At 48.6% G+C, this 13,606-nt stretch overlaps 2 protein-coding genes across 5 annotated transcripts in view; one reads left to right on the top strand and one right to left on the bottom strand.

The window, feature by feature from the left end:
• The window catches only part of IFT140 (intraflagellar transport 140), a 76,975-nt gene extending 70,049 nt beyond the window's left edge, over positions 1-6,926 (bottom strand). The window contains exons 1-3 of one of the 4 annotated variants that reach the window (XM_083800041.1): positions 6,809-6,926; positions 2,714-2,889; positions 1,259-1,480 (exon numbers count right to left, since the gene is read on the bottom strand). In XM_083800041.1, coding sequence (XP_083656167.1) covers positions 1,259-1,480; positions 2,714-2,860 — 369 coding nt within the window. In that variant the 5' untranslated portion in view covers positions 2,861-2,889; positions 6,809-6,926. Of the gene's footprint in view, positions 1-1,258; positions 1,481-2,713; positions 2,890-5,987; positions 6,075-6,365; positions 6,627-6,808 lie in introns of those variants that run through there. The other 3 variants (XM_083800040.1, XM_083800043.1, XM_083800042.1) reach the window with 3 other exon arrangements.
• Positions 6,927-7,596: 670 nt separating this feature from the next.
• On the top strand, positions 7,597-13,451 carry LOC310882336 (uncharacterized protein; the record flags this gene model as incomplete). The annotated part of the gene is made up of 3 exons (XM_083800955.1): positions 7,597-7,607; positions 10,904-11,508; positions 12,706-13,451. The coding sequence occupies 3 exons, from the start codon at positions 7,597-7,599 to the stop codon at positions 12,783-12,785; spliced, it is 696 nt and encodes a 231-aa protein (XP_083657081.1). The 3' UTR covers positions 12,786-13,451.
• Between the last annotated feature and the right edge of the window lie 155 nt (positions 13,452-13,606).

The following is a 13,606-nucleotide window of genomic DNA, read 5'->3' on the forward strand; positions in this document are numbered from 1 at the left end:
TTTTGCTGTACTGAACTTTACTGAGTTCAAACGTCATGCTGTTCTGTCCATTGAGGTTGGTTGTTCCAGTGACAGCTATTTAACCTAGGCAAAACTGAAGAACATTCATGTCAATACATGCAGGTCTTGCTTTGTCCTCCTAAGACACTTACTTGAAACCACTGCTTACTCTAGTTTGATAAGTACTCAGAGTAGCACTTAGGATGAGCTTATAACATTTTTAATTAAACTTGCTTATAAGATTGGCTACATCTGTTTTGGGAAGACTTACTGGGATCTTACACCAAAAATCAATTCGAAAAAGTCTGTTCATAAATGTAGGGTTAATGTAAAGTGCAGTTACATTAACGTTATCTCTGTATAAAGCCTCGGTTACACTATTCGTTATCTTTTGTCTGGGCAACATTGTCTCCTTTCTATTTCAGAGCATAAATGCAATTGTAACTCTTAGTTTTCAGTTTCTGCAAGTGCAACAGGATTTTACCAATAGTGATTTAAAATTGCATTTTCCTCTGACTCATAGATAAAAATTCTAAAAATAAAAAATAAAAATTCTTCGAGAAGCTCAAGCTTATCAGAAAGAATATTAAAAAAGCACTTTTCCATTTGCTGATTCAAGAACTGGCAAAACCATGAGTACTTAATCTTGAATATTAGGTATTCCACTGCTTCATTCTCATTTCACCATATAAAGGGTAACCAGATTATCAAGAAATAAAGACTGACATTTCAAGCATTTCTAAAACATTTTCCATACAATAAGTTCAACTCATTTTTAGGGTATTGCTATAACAAAACAGACTTCATTAATGCAAAAGATTTGTACAATTCTTCTTGCAGGTGAGTGCACTCACTAAGTCCAGATTAAGTTGTATCTGGACTTCTCGGATTCTTGACATCTGGGTTTTATGCTTGAGTGACACAAAATTCCTGCATATACTGATACAAATAATTCAAATTGCATATACCTCAAATATTCAATCCATCAAACAGCCTTACACTCTAACGTACTACCCAGGACATAGTGAGGTTAGAGACACTTATTTAAAGGTGAATTGAAAGATCTGCAAAAAAGTTAAAACACTAAAATTGGGGTTTATTCCCCATCAATTTTAATTTGTATCTGAAGCAAAGAAATTTATCCACCTACCCCTGCAACTATTCCTTCCCCTAGTAATCCATTCGATAATCTTTTTCTATCACAGGGCTTGCAACACTGTTCCACATCAAATGCACGTTTGATACTTCAACTGCTTACCCTATCACCAGACACAAGGTGGGTACCATTTGTACTCCAGTTTAGGACTGTAATTTTGGTGTTATGAGTTGGTGGTACAGCATGGTGCTCCTTGTCTTGTTTGTTAAGTATCGTAACTTCTCCGGTCTCCCAGCCTGCTGCAAGAATCGGCCTGGAAGGGTGCCAGGAAAGTGATGTGACCTGAAAGCTTCTCTCAACATGTGCATCAGACACATGTTCTCCCTGCAAATGGAAATAAAGTACAGGCTCAGTACAAATATGCAGCTAAACTTTCAGATTTGCTTCCCAGTCAACAAGATCTTTTCCTGTGATAAAGGACTGATATGTAACAGAACATCTGGTAAGACATATGAAGTGGCTACACAAAGTATTTATGGATATTTCCTGTGCATAAAAATGTGCTACAACATGCAGTACACCCATTTGAAAATAGCCTGTGAAAACATAGTGGTATTAAATGATTGCCACACTCTGCTTTTCAAAGCTATTCCTCCCCCCAGCATGCATGAAGAGCTCTCAATGAATATCAAACTCTTATTCCTGTGTGAATGATAAGAAGGCTTCAATCACATTTCAAGGTAAAAAAAAAAAAAAAAAAAACTTTTAAAAAGAATAAGGGACTTAATTAAGAACACAGAATAATCTAATTAAACAGTTATTTTAAAGGTAGGCTTTCCTTTGTGCATAGTTTGCTGTATTATTTCAGGCAAATCATTTAATCTCCTCATGTATTTATTTTTCTGTTTGTAAAATTTGGATGACAATTTTTAATAATGCTCTTTGAAAATTATGCATTTAAGTGAATAAATTTAAGTGCATTTTTATGCACTTATTAACAGAGTTAAATGTTTCCAGTACATCTGCTGCTAGATAGGTTATACTACCATTTCCCTAAACAGCACAGATACTTTTTTCCCCTGGAAGTGCTACACAAGCCTCTTGTGTAAAGCTTATCAGAGTAGGCAGAGCAAATATCTGTCTACTAAACAACCTACTCAGATGGAACAAATTGGGTCTAGCAAATCAGTTCAGACTCAAGATGGAAGAATGGTTTTTTTATTCATACTTCTTAGTACATTTCATTCACTTGAAGTTGTTTTTTTTTTTTTAAAAAAAAAAAGCATGTGACCATTTTATTTTTAAGCATAAAATTCTCTTAATTATGAGCATCAAAAAAAAAAAGATGGTAACTATCACAAATACGACTTAAGTCTGTAAAAATTAAATTTCAATGAAGAGATCAATTTAATTTATGAATAGCTTTTTATAAAACATATGTAATCAGTAGCTGATGAATCTGACATTTTCTAAATAGCATGGAGCACGGACAATAATTAAAATGTAGGGACAGGGATTCAAGGAGCATATAAGTAAACATGCAAATATGATACAAAAGTGAAGTTTCAAAACAGCAGAACGATATTAAGCCCAAAAGCAAAGTTGCTGATTACTCACCTGTTCCAGATAGATATCCACACAGCCCCCAGATGCTGTGCTGATGGAAGCAACTGCCAAGAGCGGATGGATCGAGTGCCACGTTATATGAGATGGGGAGGCAACTGACTCAGGAGCATCTATTCGATGATCCACGTACACGGCCATAGCACCAGGAGCTGTCACAGACTGCAAACCTGCACAAGGAAAATAAGCGTTTGTAACAGAATGCTAAAAGTTGTTAATAAAAGAAGCTACCACATCACCTTCTTAACGTGCTCTATCTAGAACACGGAAAAGGTTAAAGAGGTATTATTAAAAAATGCTGAGGAGCACTGGGCCTTGTAGTCCACAGATCCCTAGAGTGCATAGACTAGCACCTGGTCTCTCAGTGGCTTGTACTGCTTTATTTCAGAGGGCTCTGAAATAACTCTGAGTTTACCAAAAAGGTATTTCTAGTACTTCATATCCGAAGATGTCAATGTACAGAGTGATCTCAAGTTGTGAAGTCTCATACCTGAGCTTTTTTTCAAAGTAAACTTTAACAGTTGTCACCATTTTAGAGCTTGTACTGTTGAAATTACTGGACAGATTAGTTTAACTCATTCAAGATCCACAAAACCTGTCTGTATCTGAATGAAAATACTAAATAAATGATGATTTTTCAAGGAAAAGAACCCGAAAGCAATGCTCTTTTCAGAGTTCTTTCTCAGAAATGGAGCAAGACATGAAGCCTTTAAAAGTTTATGCAGGGAGATTGTCTTTGGGATTTGTGTTGTATGATCTCACTGGCTTGGTTTAAAAACAAAACAAAACAAAACAACAAAGAACAGCTGAGATAACCACCTCTTAAGCACCTCATTTATTAACAAACAATGTCAAAACCTGAAAAATATAAAATTCCTGGTAAAGGTTTAGGTGATTCCCTTTCTGGAGAAGATTTTTCTTATGGACAGCTCAACCATGAGCTATTAATCTGTAGGAACATGCACGTACAGCAGTTAGATTTGCCTAGGTCACCAATCAGACAGTGATTCAATAGAAATTCTTGTTTAAGTCTCTTTACTTCAAATATTCCATCAATGCTTAAAATAAATATTTTGTTTTAAGAGGGCTGTCTTCCCCCAGAAAAGAAAAATTAGATTCAGCACCTTCGATTAGATAGGTTAGAAAGGTATGCAACATTTCAAAATAGACAGGTAGGTTTGTACCTTGCCGCTCAGATTAAGAACATGAAGTGCCACACGCTGAAACAGAAACAAGCGCAGTCAGCCTCGTGATGTGCAGTTTGATCTTTCAGCAAGATCCATCCACCCTTACGTTCACACTCATTCACAATCATAGAATGGCTCGGGTTGGAAAGGGCCTTAAAGACCACCCAGTTTCAGCCCCCTGCCACGGGCAGGGATGCCACCCACTAGATCAGGTTGCTCAGGGCCTCATCCAGCCTGGCCATGAACACCTCCAGGGATGGATGGGGCATCCACAGCTGCTCTGGGCAACCTCCTCCAGTGCCTCACCACCCTCTGAGTGAAGAATTTCCTCCTAATAGCTAACCTAAATTGTCCCTCTTTCAGTTTAAAACCATTCCTCCTTCTCCTATCATTATCTGACCAAGTAAAAAGTTGCTGTCCAGCTTTTTTATAAGCCCCCTTTAAGTACTGAAAAGCTGCAGTGAGGTCTTCCCAGAGCCTTTTCTTCTCGAGGCTGAACAGCCCCAGCTCTCTCAGCCTTTCTCCATAGGAGAGGTGCTCCAGCCCCTTGATCATCTTCATGGCCTTCCTCCTCTGGACTCACTCTAACAGCCCCACATCCTTCTTGTGCTGGGGGCTCAAGACCTGGACGCAGGACCCCAAGTGGGGCCTCAAAAGGGCAGAGCAGACAGGGACAATCACCTCCCTCAACCTCCATGTATGTGTAACAGCACATGGATCTGGCTTTATTGCCCTCCTCCCCGCCAAAAAAAATAATTCAAATACATATTGGACTGTTTTTCATCTTTATTTCACATTTTTGATAATTTCATTAAATCTCCACATCTGTTATGAAATACTGTACTCATTCTAACACTTCCATTCCTGCTACATCTGCTTCGTTGTACTTTAACAGAAAAAGTTGGTCTACATTTAAATAATCATTATACTGGCTCAAAAGTTGAGTTAATTGAGAAATTCACTTCAGATTCAAATAAAAATTTGAGATGCCTAAATAAAAAACATCTGGTAGGAAATAGATTTTATTACACGAAATCGTACATCTGTAATTCCTTTAAGGACCACCCTTTTCAGTTTCCTGTTCATTGCATCTGTAATCGCAAATACTTCTTATTCGATTATTCAGTCTCCCCCAGAGAGGGAAGAAAACAAGTTTGTCGAGCTTATGGTCCCTTGACAATTCATAATGTGCGCATCAAGCCACATTGTCTGCTTTACTACATATGTGAGTGTCCACTCAATCCAACTAGGATAGCTGTACAGCTAACTATCCCGTTTGGAATTAAGTGCACACCTTTAAGAGAGCAGACTAGCACTTACTAAAACCAGATTTGGTGATACTGTCATCACTGACAATCCCTAATATACTTTTTGCCATCTCAATAGCTATGCAAACGGTGGAGTAGATTGCTCTATGTAAATAAATAGTCTGTAAGTGGATTACACAGCTGCATAAAGAAGTCACAAAACCAACATTCATTATGCTTGCTGTAATCGTGGGAATTCATTATCCCCATGTTTACTGCTGCTTCAGGCTCACGCATTTACACTGACAGTTGCCTCCTCAAAGAAGTCTTCTCAAGGAAGAAACGCAAGGACCACTTTCTACAAATGATTCTGGCACAGCACGTCCTATTTGTTTCAAGGTAAAAAAGAGAAGAATTTCTGACAAAGTTCAGCACTTTGAAGGTCGCTATAGAACTTGATCAAGTCCAGATAGGTGATCTCTTTAATAGGAGAAGATAAACTGACCGACACTTTCCAAACAATCCACAGGTGCTTCATAAAAGTTCGTATTATGTTAATGTCCACATACAGAGAAAAATAAAGAGATTCAAGGTCATTCCCTGCCCCTGTTCTTAACCGGCCAGACACAAGCCAGCTCTAGTCCAGACACCGTACACCTGTGCTAACACGGCTCTGTGCTTGGGATACCAAGACCTTCGGGAAGTTGTGTTTCGAGGTTTAGTAGCTCACAGGTCATATGACACCAACACAGTAATGTGGTTTCTGGACTAAAGCAGATTGATAACTGCCTGTCTCAGAGCACGGGCAGAGGAGCTCTATCTGTCTGTACCTACCAACTCAGGCATCCACCAAGATTTCACCAGGTCTCAGAACAGTTGTACAAAGAGGGGAAGATCAGCCTTTGGTATGGAGCGATTTTCCTCCAGAAAAAAAACAAAAAACAAAACAAAAAAAACCCTCACAATTCATTACTTACAAGTTGACATAGTATTAAAATACATTACAAGCCAATTAGCTTTGATTTGTTTGGAGTTTCAGGAACTCAGGGAAGTAGACTCGAGATTCCTACTGCTACAGATCCCAGCAGGGAGCCAGCACGCACAGACGCATTGCAAAAGACAACCGCCTGCATTCAGATATGCAACTCAAATTTAATTTGAATGTAATTACGCTATTCTGGTTGCGGTGACAATTCTTAAAAAGTTACTTACATGCTCTGTATGGACATGTTGTGCGCATATTTAGAGACGCCGGGAGGCTGACAAAGGTTAGGTTTGCTGTTCTTTTGGAACAGTGTCCAGTCACAGGCTTACCAGAAAACCTGACACCAAGGGCGCTCATACAGCTATTTTCCAGCACGCACCACCGCAATATTTCCTTGGTTACCTTTGTAAAAAGCGTCGCTTCTTCAAAGGCTCCCTGCCTGCCGGAAACGTGAGCTTTCACTTTAAAACGCTTAAAATCGCTAATTTTACCCTCCGGGGCCCACCCGCCCGGGCCGCCACCGCCAAGCCGCCCGCGGCGCGATCCGGCCGCCCCCGGCCCCCAGCTCGGCCGGGCCCCCGCAGCCCCCCCGCCCCGAGCAGGCCCCGCGCAGGCCCGCCCCGCTCCCGCACCCGCCCCCGCGTCTCCGCCGCCCCGCGCGCGCACGCACCCGTCGGGAGCAGGCCGGGCCCGGGCCGAGCCGCAGCGCGCTCCCGCCGCCGTCTCCCGGGCCGCCCCGCCGCGGAAGGCACCGCTCGCTGCGCGGCTCCGCGTTACCGTGACAACGGGGAGAGCCGCCCGCCCCCGGGCGCTCCCGAAGCGGAGCCGAGGAGGCGCGGAAGGGCCCGAGAGCGCCCCGCGCCGGTAGCGGGCGGGTTCCTGCCGTCAGCGGGCGGCTTCAGGGCTTTGGGGTTTAATCCCCGAGCGACCGGTGCCGGCGGGCTGGCAGCAGGCAGTCCCTAGCAGCCGTGAGGCTAACCCCGCAACGCAGCCCTCACCGCGCAGTCACTTCCCCAACCCTCACGCCGCTCGTCACGAACCCCGCAGCCAGTTGTAACCCCACCGTGGTCACAGCTCCGCACAAACAGATGAAAAGACACCTTCCATACAGCCATACCTAACAGTTCCTGCGTAATCCAGCGCCTGTTGGCTTCGGCCGTGTAAGCACTGCGTTCTGCGCCTGGGGCACAGCAAACCCACGCAGTGCTAAAGGCTGAGGGGAGAACCGACGGAAAGGGACCTGGGGTATTCGGTCAAGAGCTGACTGAACAGGAGCCAGCAGCGTGCTCAGGTGGCCACAAAGGCCAGCGGCGGCATCCTGGCTTGTATCAGGAATAGTGCAGCCAGCAGGGCTAGGGAAGCGATTGTCCCTCTGCACTCAGCTCTGGTGAGGCCATACCTCAAGTACTGTGCTCACTTTTTGGGCCCCTCTCTACAAGGACATCGAGATGCCAGAGCATGTCCGAAGGGTAACAAAGCTGGTGAAGGGTCTGGGGAACAAGTCTTATGAGGAGCAGCTGAGGGAGGTGGGGTTGTTTAGCCCCGAGAAAAGGAGGCTCAGGGGAGACCTCATCACCTTAACAGAAGCTATCATAGATCAGTCTCTTCTCCCATGTACTAAGAGATGAGAGGAAACAGCCTTAAGTTGCGCCAGGGGAGGTTTAGAAAAAACTTACTGACTGAAAGGTTGTAAAGTATTGGAACGGGCTGCCCAGAGAAGTAGTTGAGTCACCATCCGTGGAGGTCTTCAACAACATACAGATGTAGCGCTTAGTGACCTGGCTTAAGCATGTACTTGGCAGTGCTGGGTTAAAGGTTGGACCAGACGATCTTAGAGGTCTTTTCCAGTCTAAATGATTCCATGATCTAAAAACACTGACCAGCTATGCTCAGGCGACCATTATACAGCTTTCACAATTAACTGGTTCCATTGTTAAAGTTCTGCCTAATACCTAAACTACATATGCCTGGTTGCATAGACTTGGACAGAAGTTGAAGTTCCCTGCCCTACTACATTCAGCAGAGAAGCCCTGCTATAGAGCATTTATGCTTTAAAATAAGAAATAAGCAGAGCATCCCCAGGATGCTCGGGTCTTCCCTCATCTGAGTACTGCCCTCATGAAAGAGGCCTGATTACTGCAGAGACCCTGAGGCCCCAGGACACATGAAGAACATGCTTCGGTAGCACAGTCACATAGTGGATCTTACCCTTTCCTCTAAGGGCTTGACCTCAGCTGCTGAGAAAAAAGTAAAGCTGTGATTAGGTGACTCCTATTTAGTAAGACATGAAAGATTAACAACAGATGTCTGACCTTTGGTTTAAATCCTCTTACCTGAATGGGAAAAGAACTGCTTTGCTAACAAAAATCACCCATTATCATTTGCCAGATTAAGGAATTTAAGAGCTTTGTATGAACAAATAAATTATGAAATTTATTAAGTGACCTAAAAGGAAAATACAGGATAACATCTACTGTGTTGATGTTTTTTTTACATCTAAGGCCTTTGAACAAGAAATTTCATGTTGTAATTAGTGTAATAATCATGCACTTGAGATGCAAAATTGAGACCACCACAGACAAGTATGCAGTGCACACAATTTGTTATTCATTTTAAAACACACAGGATGCCCAAGAAATCCAAGTTAGTGTTCTTGCCTAGTCCAGAGAACCATGGCAACAAACACTGAAAGACTGTTTGCGTTTTATATCTGTGCAGGTTTGCACAAGCATGATCATGGAGACCTCCCTACCATTAAAACAGAATGAAGTTCAAGTGCCTTCTGACGTCTCAGCCTTCCCCTTGCCTCTCAGCTCTCGTCCTATGCCTTTTTTTTCCCAGTCTCTTTAATGGACATTTATGCACATAAGCAATTTTACATCTTAACAGTCTACTTGAGGCACTGGGGCTATTCAAGCATATGAAGTTATTTACATACACAGAGAATGGGAACCTTCAGCTCTGAGCTCCGTGGGGAACTGAACGCACCTTCACATGTTTTTGCAAAGAACCATGGAAATGAAACACACAGCACTGTAGATGCAGAATGCATCATTTCCTGTCAGTAATGTTAAATTTGGTTGTGGTCAAATCAAGTGGCAAGAATATTTGATATAAGCCATATGATCTTGCATTACATTCTAACAAGACTGAAAAAATACTCTCAACAAACTAATGTGTAAGTTTAAACACAAAGCTTTACAGTTGTGACAAGACCATTAAGCAATTTGGCTCTTCTTAGTTTAAAAATCCAATTTGTAACAATATACTTGTTACTCATAGTTATGCTCTAGAGCATATTTAGAGATGACAAAGCCCAAGGCATGTTTAAATTTAGCTCGCTGTCATGAGTTACTTGCAACACTCTCCACAGGAGCCCTGCCTTCCACAATTTACCTGCCATCATAAAGGTCAAATTGTGAAAACTGATTCCAAAGCTACAGATTGAGAATTTTTCCTCAAAGGAACAGGACTAAGACCTCCTATCCTGCTAGGATATTCAGGAAGTTTTAAAAAGATGAGTATCCAATATTCTTTTCATAAATAGTTTACTCATAGCTATCAAAGAAAAAATCTCATACAAAAGTCTGTTTTAAGATTTTTGGAAATTATTTTCACTAGCAGTTAACATGAGATTGCCACATCTAAGTACCAAACAATAGTCACTGGAAAACAGGACAAAAGATCTCATGCACTAATCTAATTCAACTCTCATTTAGTTTGTAAATCACTGAATAAAGCTTCCTTAATCCTTGAGATAGTTTACTAAGCAAAAAAAAAAGCTCACTAGCTCACCTAATGATCCCTATATAAACTCGAACATCACAAGAAGACTTGAAGTTGTGAAGATGACAGGCCTTCCCAGGAGATTTTATATTTATTGCTTTCAGTACATCACTTACAACACTGAAGAAGAAAAAGCTGATTAAAATCCTTAATTGGTAACAAAGGTGCTTCTAATCAAGCACCTCAGCAGCACGCTCAGCCTGTGGGCCGCCCTCAGCTCAGAACCTTCCAGAAGCACAGCCGCCATTTTGGGATGGCCCAGCCTCTCAGCAGCTCTGTGGCCAAACCTCCAGTGCTCAGCTATGCTTCTAGTGCTGCTCTTTGTAAGAACTCCCATGAGATCTGCAAGAATTGGTCATTTATTCACACCCCACCAAACCCAGGCTTCGCAGGGATGCTCAGCACCAGACCGGCTGGCACAGCCCCTGCTGGTGCCAAGGCTTTGCCAGAGGCACGGCGTGCTCCAGGCCGAGAGCAGACCCCAGGTCTCCCCTCCACACCCCACCTCCGAGGGCTCAAGCGAGGGGAGCAGCAGGCACCCAAAGCCGCGCGGCAGCAGCTCCCCGCGCCGCAGGCTACCAGGAGAGCCTGCCCCGGCGGCAGGGGAGCGGGCTCCGCAGCGGGACGGGCGGACACAGGGCAGCCCCGCACCGCTTCGCCTCCCGGCTACGACGCAAGCATGGGACGCTGCGGCGGGGCAGCACAGCGAGCGGTGCCAAGCGGCGGCCTCGCCCCGCAGCGCCTCTCACGGGCTGAGACGCAAGGTCCTTCACGTCCGCAGCGGCGCCGCGGGCCGCCCGCTCCCAGAGGAAGCCCCAGCGCCAACCACAGCGCGCTCCGCCCCGCTCCCAGCCCCTCACTCGCAGAAGCACCGCCTTTTCCGGCGGGCGCCATAAATACAGCGCCGCATGCAAATCAAGAGCTCTCTAGCCAATGAAAACCCAGACGGCGGCCATTAGCTACCCTCCTTCCCAATCAGCAGCCGGCTCGCGGGGCTCGCCTCGCCCTCGGCCGGCCCCCAGCTGCCGCCTCTTCCCCCGAGTTACGCCGCCGTCGCCCTCCCCGCGCCGCGCGGTGATTGGCCGGCGTCGGCGCCGCGGCCCCGCCTCCCGCCTCGCTCCCGCGTGCCGCCAGCCAATGGCGGCCTTTGTTTGGGGTCCCGCCAGGGGCGGCCCGACGCGCCCGGCGAGGCCCGGCGCAGGCTGACGAGGAAGCGGAACCGCGGCGGCCCGCACCCAGCGCGGCGGCCCGCAGCCCCCCACCGCCGCCCGCTGCGGGGCCGAGCCGGCCCGCCAGGGAGCCGCGGCTCCGGCTCGGGGGCGCTGAGGCCGGCCGGGAAGCGGCGGTGCCGCGTTCGCGGGGATAGGCGGCCTCCCCGGCCGGGCAGCGGGGCCGCTGCCGCCGGCAGCGCTGGGAGGGCCGCTGGAGGCCGCGGGGGTCGCGGGGCGCGCCGGCCTCCGCCCGAGCTGGCGGCTCTGGGGCGCGGCCTGCGGGTGCCTGGGGCTGCGGGGGGCGGAGGAGCCGGAGCGGCCGCCGCCGGGAGCGCCGGAGCGCGGAGGCTGCGAGGCGGCGTTGATGCGGCAGGTAACGCTGCAGGCACGGCCCGGGCCGGGGGAGGGCGGCGGCTCCTCGGGCTCCCGCGGGGCCTGAGGGCCGCTGGGGCCGGCACAGCGGGCGGCGCTGGGGCCCGAGCTCCCGGCAGCGGGAGGAGGCGGCGCCGGGGGCTGCGGGGGGCCGGGGAGCGCGGGGAGAGCCGGGGTTTTGTGAGCGGCGCCGGGTGAGGAGGCGCGGGGCGTGCGGCGGTGTGGCTGGGGAGGGCGTGCGTCTGAAAGCAAAAGGGAAAGCGAAAACAGCGGGTGGAGGGGGTAAACGGTGCGAGCCCCCGCCGAAGGGTTTGGCCAGGATGCTGCGAAGGGGGGTGGATGCTGGGGGTGGCTGCCCTGGCCTCCTACCGTGTCTTGAGACCGCCCCAGAGGTGTGTGGCTCTGGGGGAGAAACCCTTCAGCCTTCTGACAGGGATTGCTGGGGGGAACGCAGCAGCTGCATCGTCTGACTTGGGGTAATAAAGCCCAAATGGAGATCAAGGAGGTTTGAGTCCTCCCAAAGTTAATATTTTTTTGAGCACAAACTGTCAGGGTTTGAAGATTTCTGTCATCACAGCGACTGAAAATATATATTTTTTTTTTAATGTGGAGAAGAGTTCTGTTGGTGATCGGGGCTCCGTCAGGTTTTATATGAACTTTTAATATCAACTTATATTTACAGTTCAAACAAGCTTATTGGGCTTTTTGCAAAGAACGGAACATTGCCCCATGTTTTTCTGAGCTGCTAGGTACGGTATTTCAGCTGGGAATTGTTAGAGAGAAAAGTAACTCTTTAGTAATAGGAACATAGTCCGTAAAGTGTAACGACGCGCATTCAGGTGTGGTGTTATGCTGATGCACCTGGTTTACTTTAAAACACTCCATCCTGGTATCAGCCTGATCTGTTGCAATTCCATCATTTTATTAGTGATATTTGGAATTTCCTTCTCTCCCTGGTGTTTATCTTTGCCCTTAATTAAAGTTGGACTGTGGCTTCTGTGCTGGCGATAAGGCGTTGCAACTGCTAGTTCTCTCTTCTGCCGTGGAACGGTTTCTTTCTTAGAAGTTGACTTCTAGATCAGGTGCCAGGCCCATTTTTACACTCTCTTAAAAAAAACTGCTGTTGGCTTGTAGCAGATAATGTGATTTAATGCCTTAAGCTCTTGTGCGTGTGCACGTGTCTGGTGTTCTGTTCCAGGTACCCCTGTGCCGGGCAGATTTCTGAAGTTAGTGAGCGGCCATCCCAAATGGCCCCCAAATGTCAGACCCGGCGTTTAAGCGATCTGGTGGTGCCTCTCGGAGGGCGCAGAGCAGTGTCCCGGCAGATCGCGGTGTAAAACTTTACTGCTGGCCCGGGAGGTCGCGGCACCCGAGCTGTCCCCGTCGAGGCGAGGGGGGGACGCCGCCGCTGCGGGTGCCCGCGGAGTTTGTGGCCCCCTGAGGTAACGCCGCGGGGTGCGGGTGCGGGCGCGGGCCGGCCGCGAGCGGTGCCGGCGGCTGCCGAAGCCGCGAGCGAGAACCGAGCCGAGGGGGCTGCGGGGAGCCGGTCCCCTCCCGGCCCGGCCGGCCCGTGACAGGCGAGCCGCCGCCCGGGCGATGCTCGCGGTGAAGGCGGCCGGGCTGCCGGGGCCGGCCGTGGCCGGCTCCCCCCGGGCCGAGCGGTGCCCTGGGGAGGGCCCGGAGGTGCGGGGCTGTGGCGGGGTGGGGGCGGAGGGGAGCTGGAAAGCTTGGTCGCCGTGGCCAGTCCCAGCCCCAGCCGCACACACACACAGGGAGGAGGAGAAGCCGCCGCCGCCGCAGCGAGGAGCATGGAGCCCCCCCCCGCGGCGGGCCGGGCCGGCTGGGCCCCATGGTGAGGAGGCCGGGGAGCCCCCCCGGGCCCCCGGAGCTTCGGAAGGGGTAGGATGGGGGCGAGCCCCGGGCCGGCCCCGGCCGCGCTGCCCCGCTCCGCCGGGCCCGGCGGCTGCCTCCCTCGCCGCCTGCCGAGCGCTTCCAGCGCCCGAGTTGGCCTCGGCGATTTTTTCCGCCCGAGGCGGCCCGAAGCCCTCCGGGGGGCCGCCGGGGGGGCGCCGGGGGAGCCCCGCACCCTTTTGGGCCGG

The sequence above is a fragment of the Anser anser genome, assembly GCF_964211835.1.
Source record: "Anser anser genome assembly, chromosome: 15".
In the NCBI taxonomy this organism is placed as follows: Eukaryota; Metazoa; Chordata; class Aves; order Anseriformes; family Anatidae; genus Anser; species Anser anser.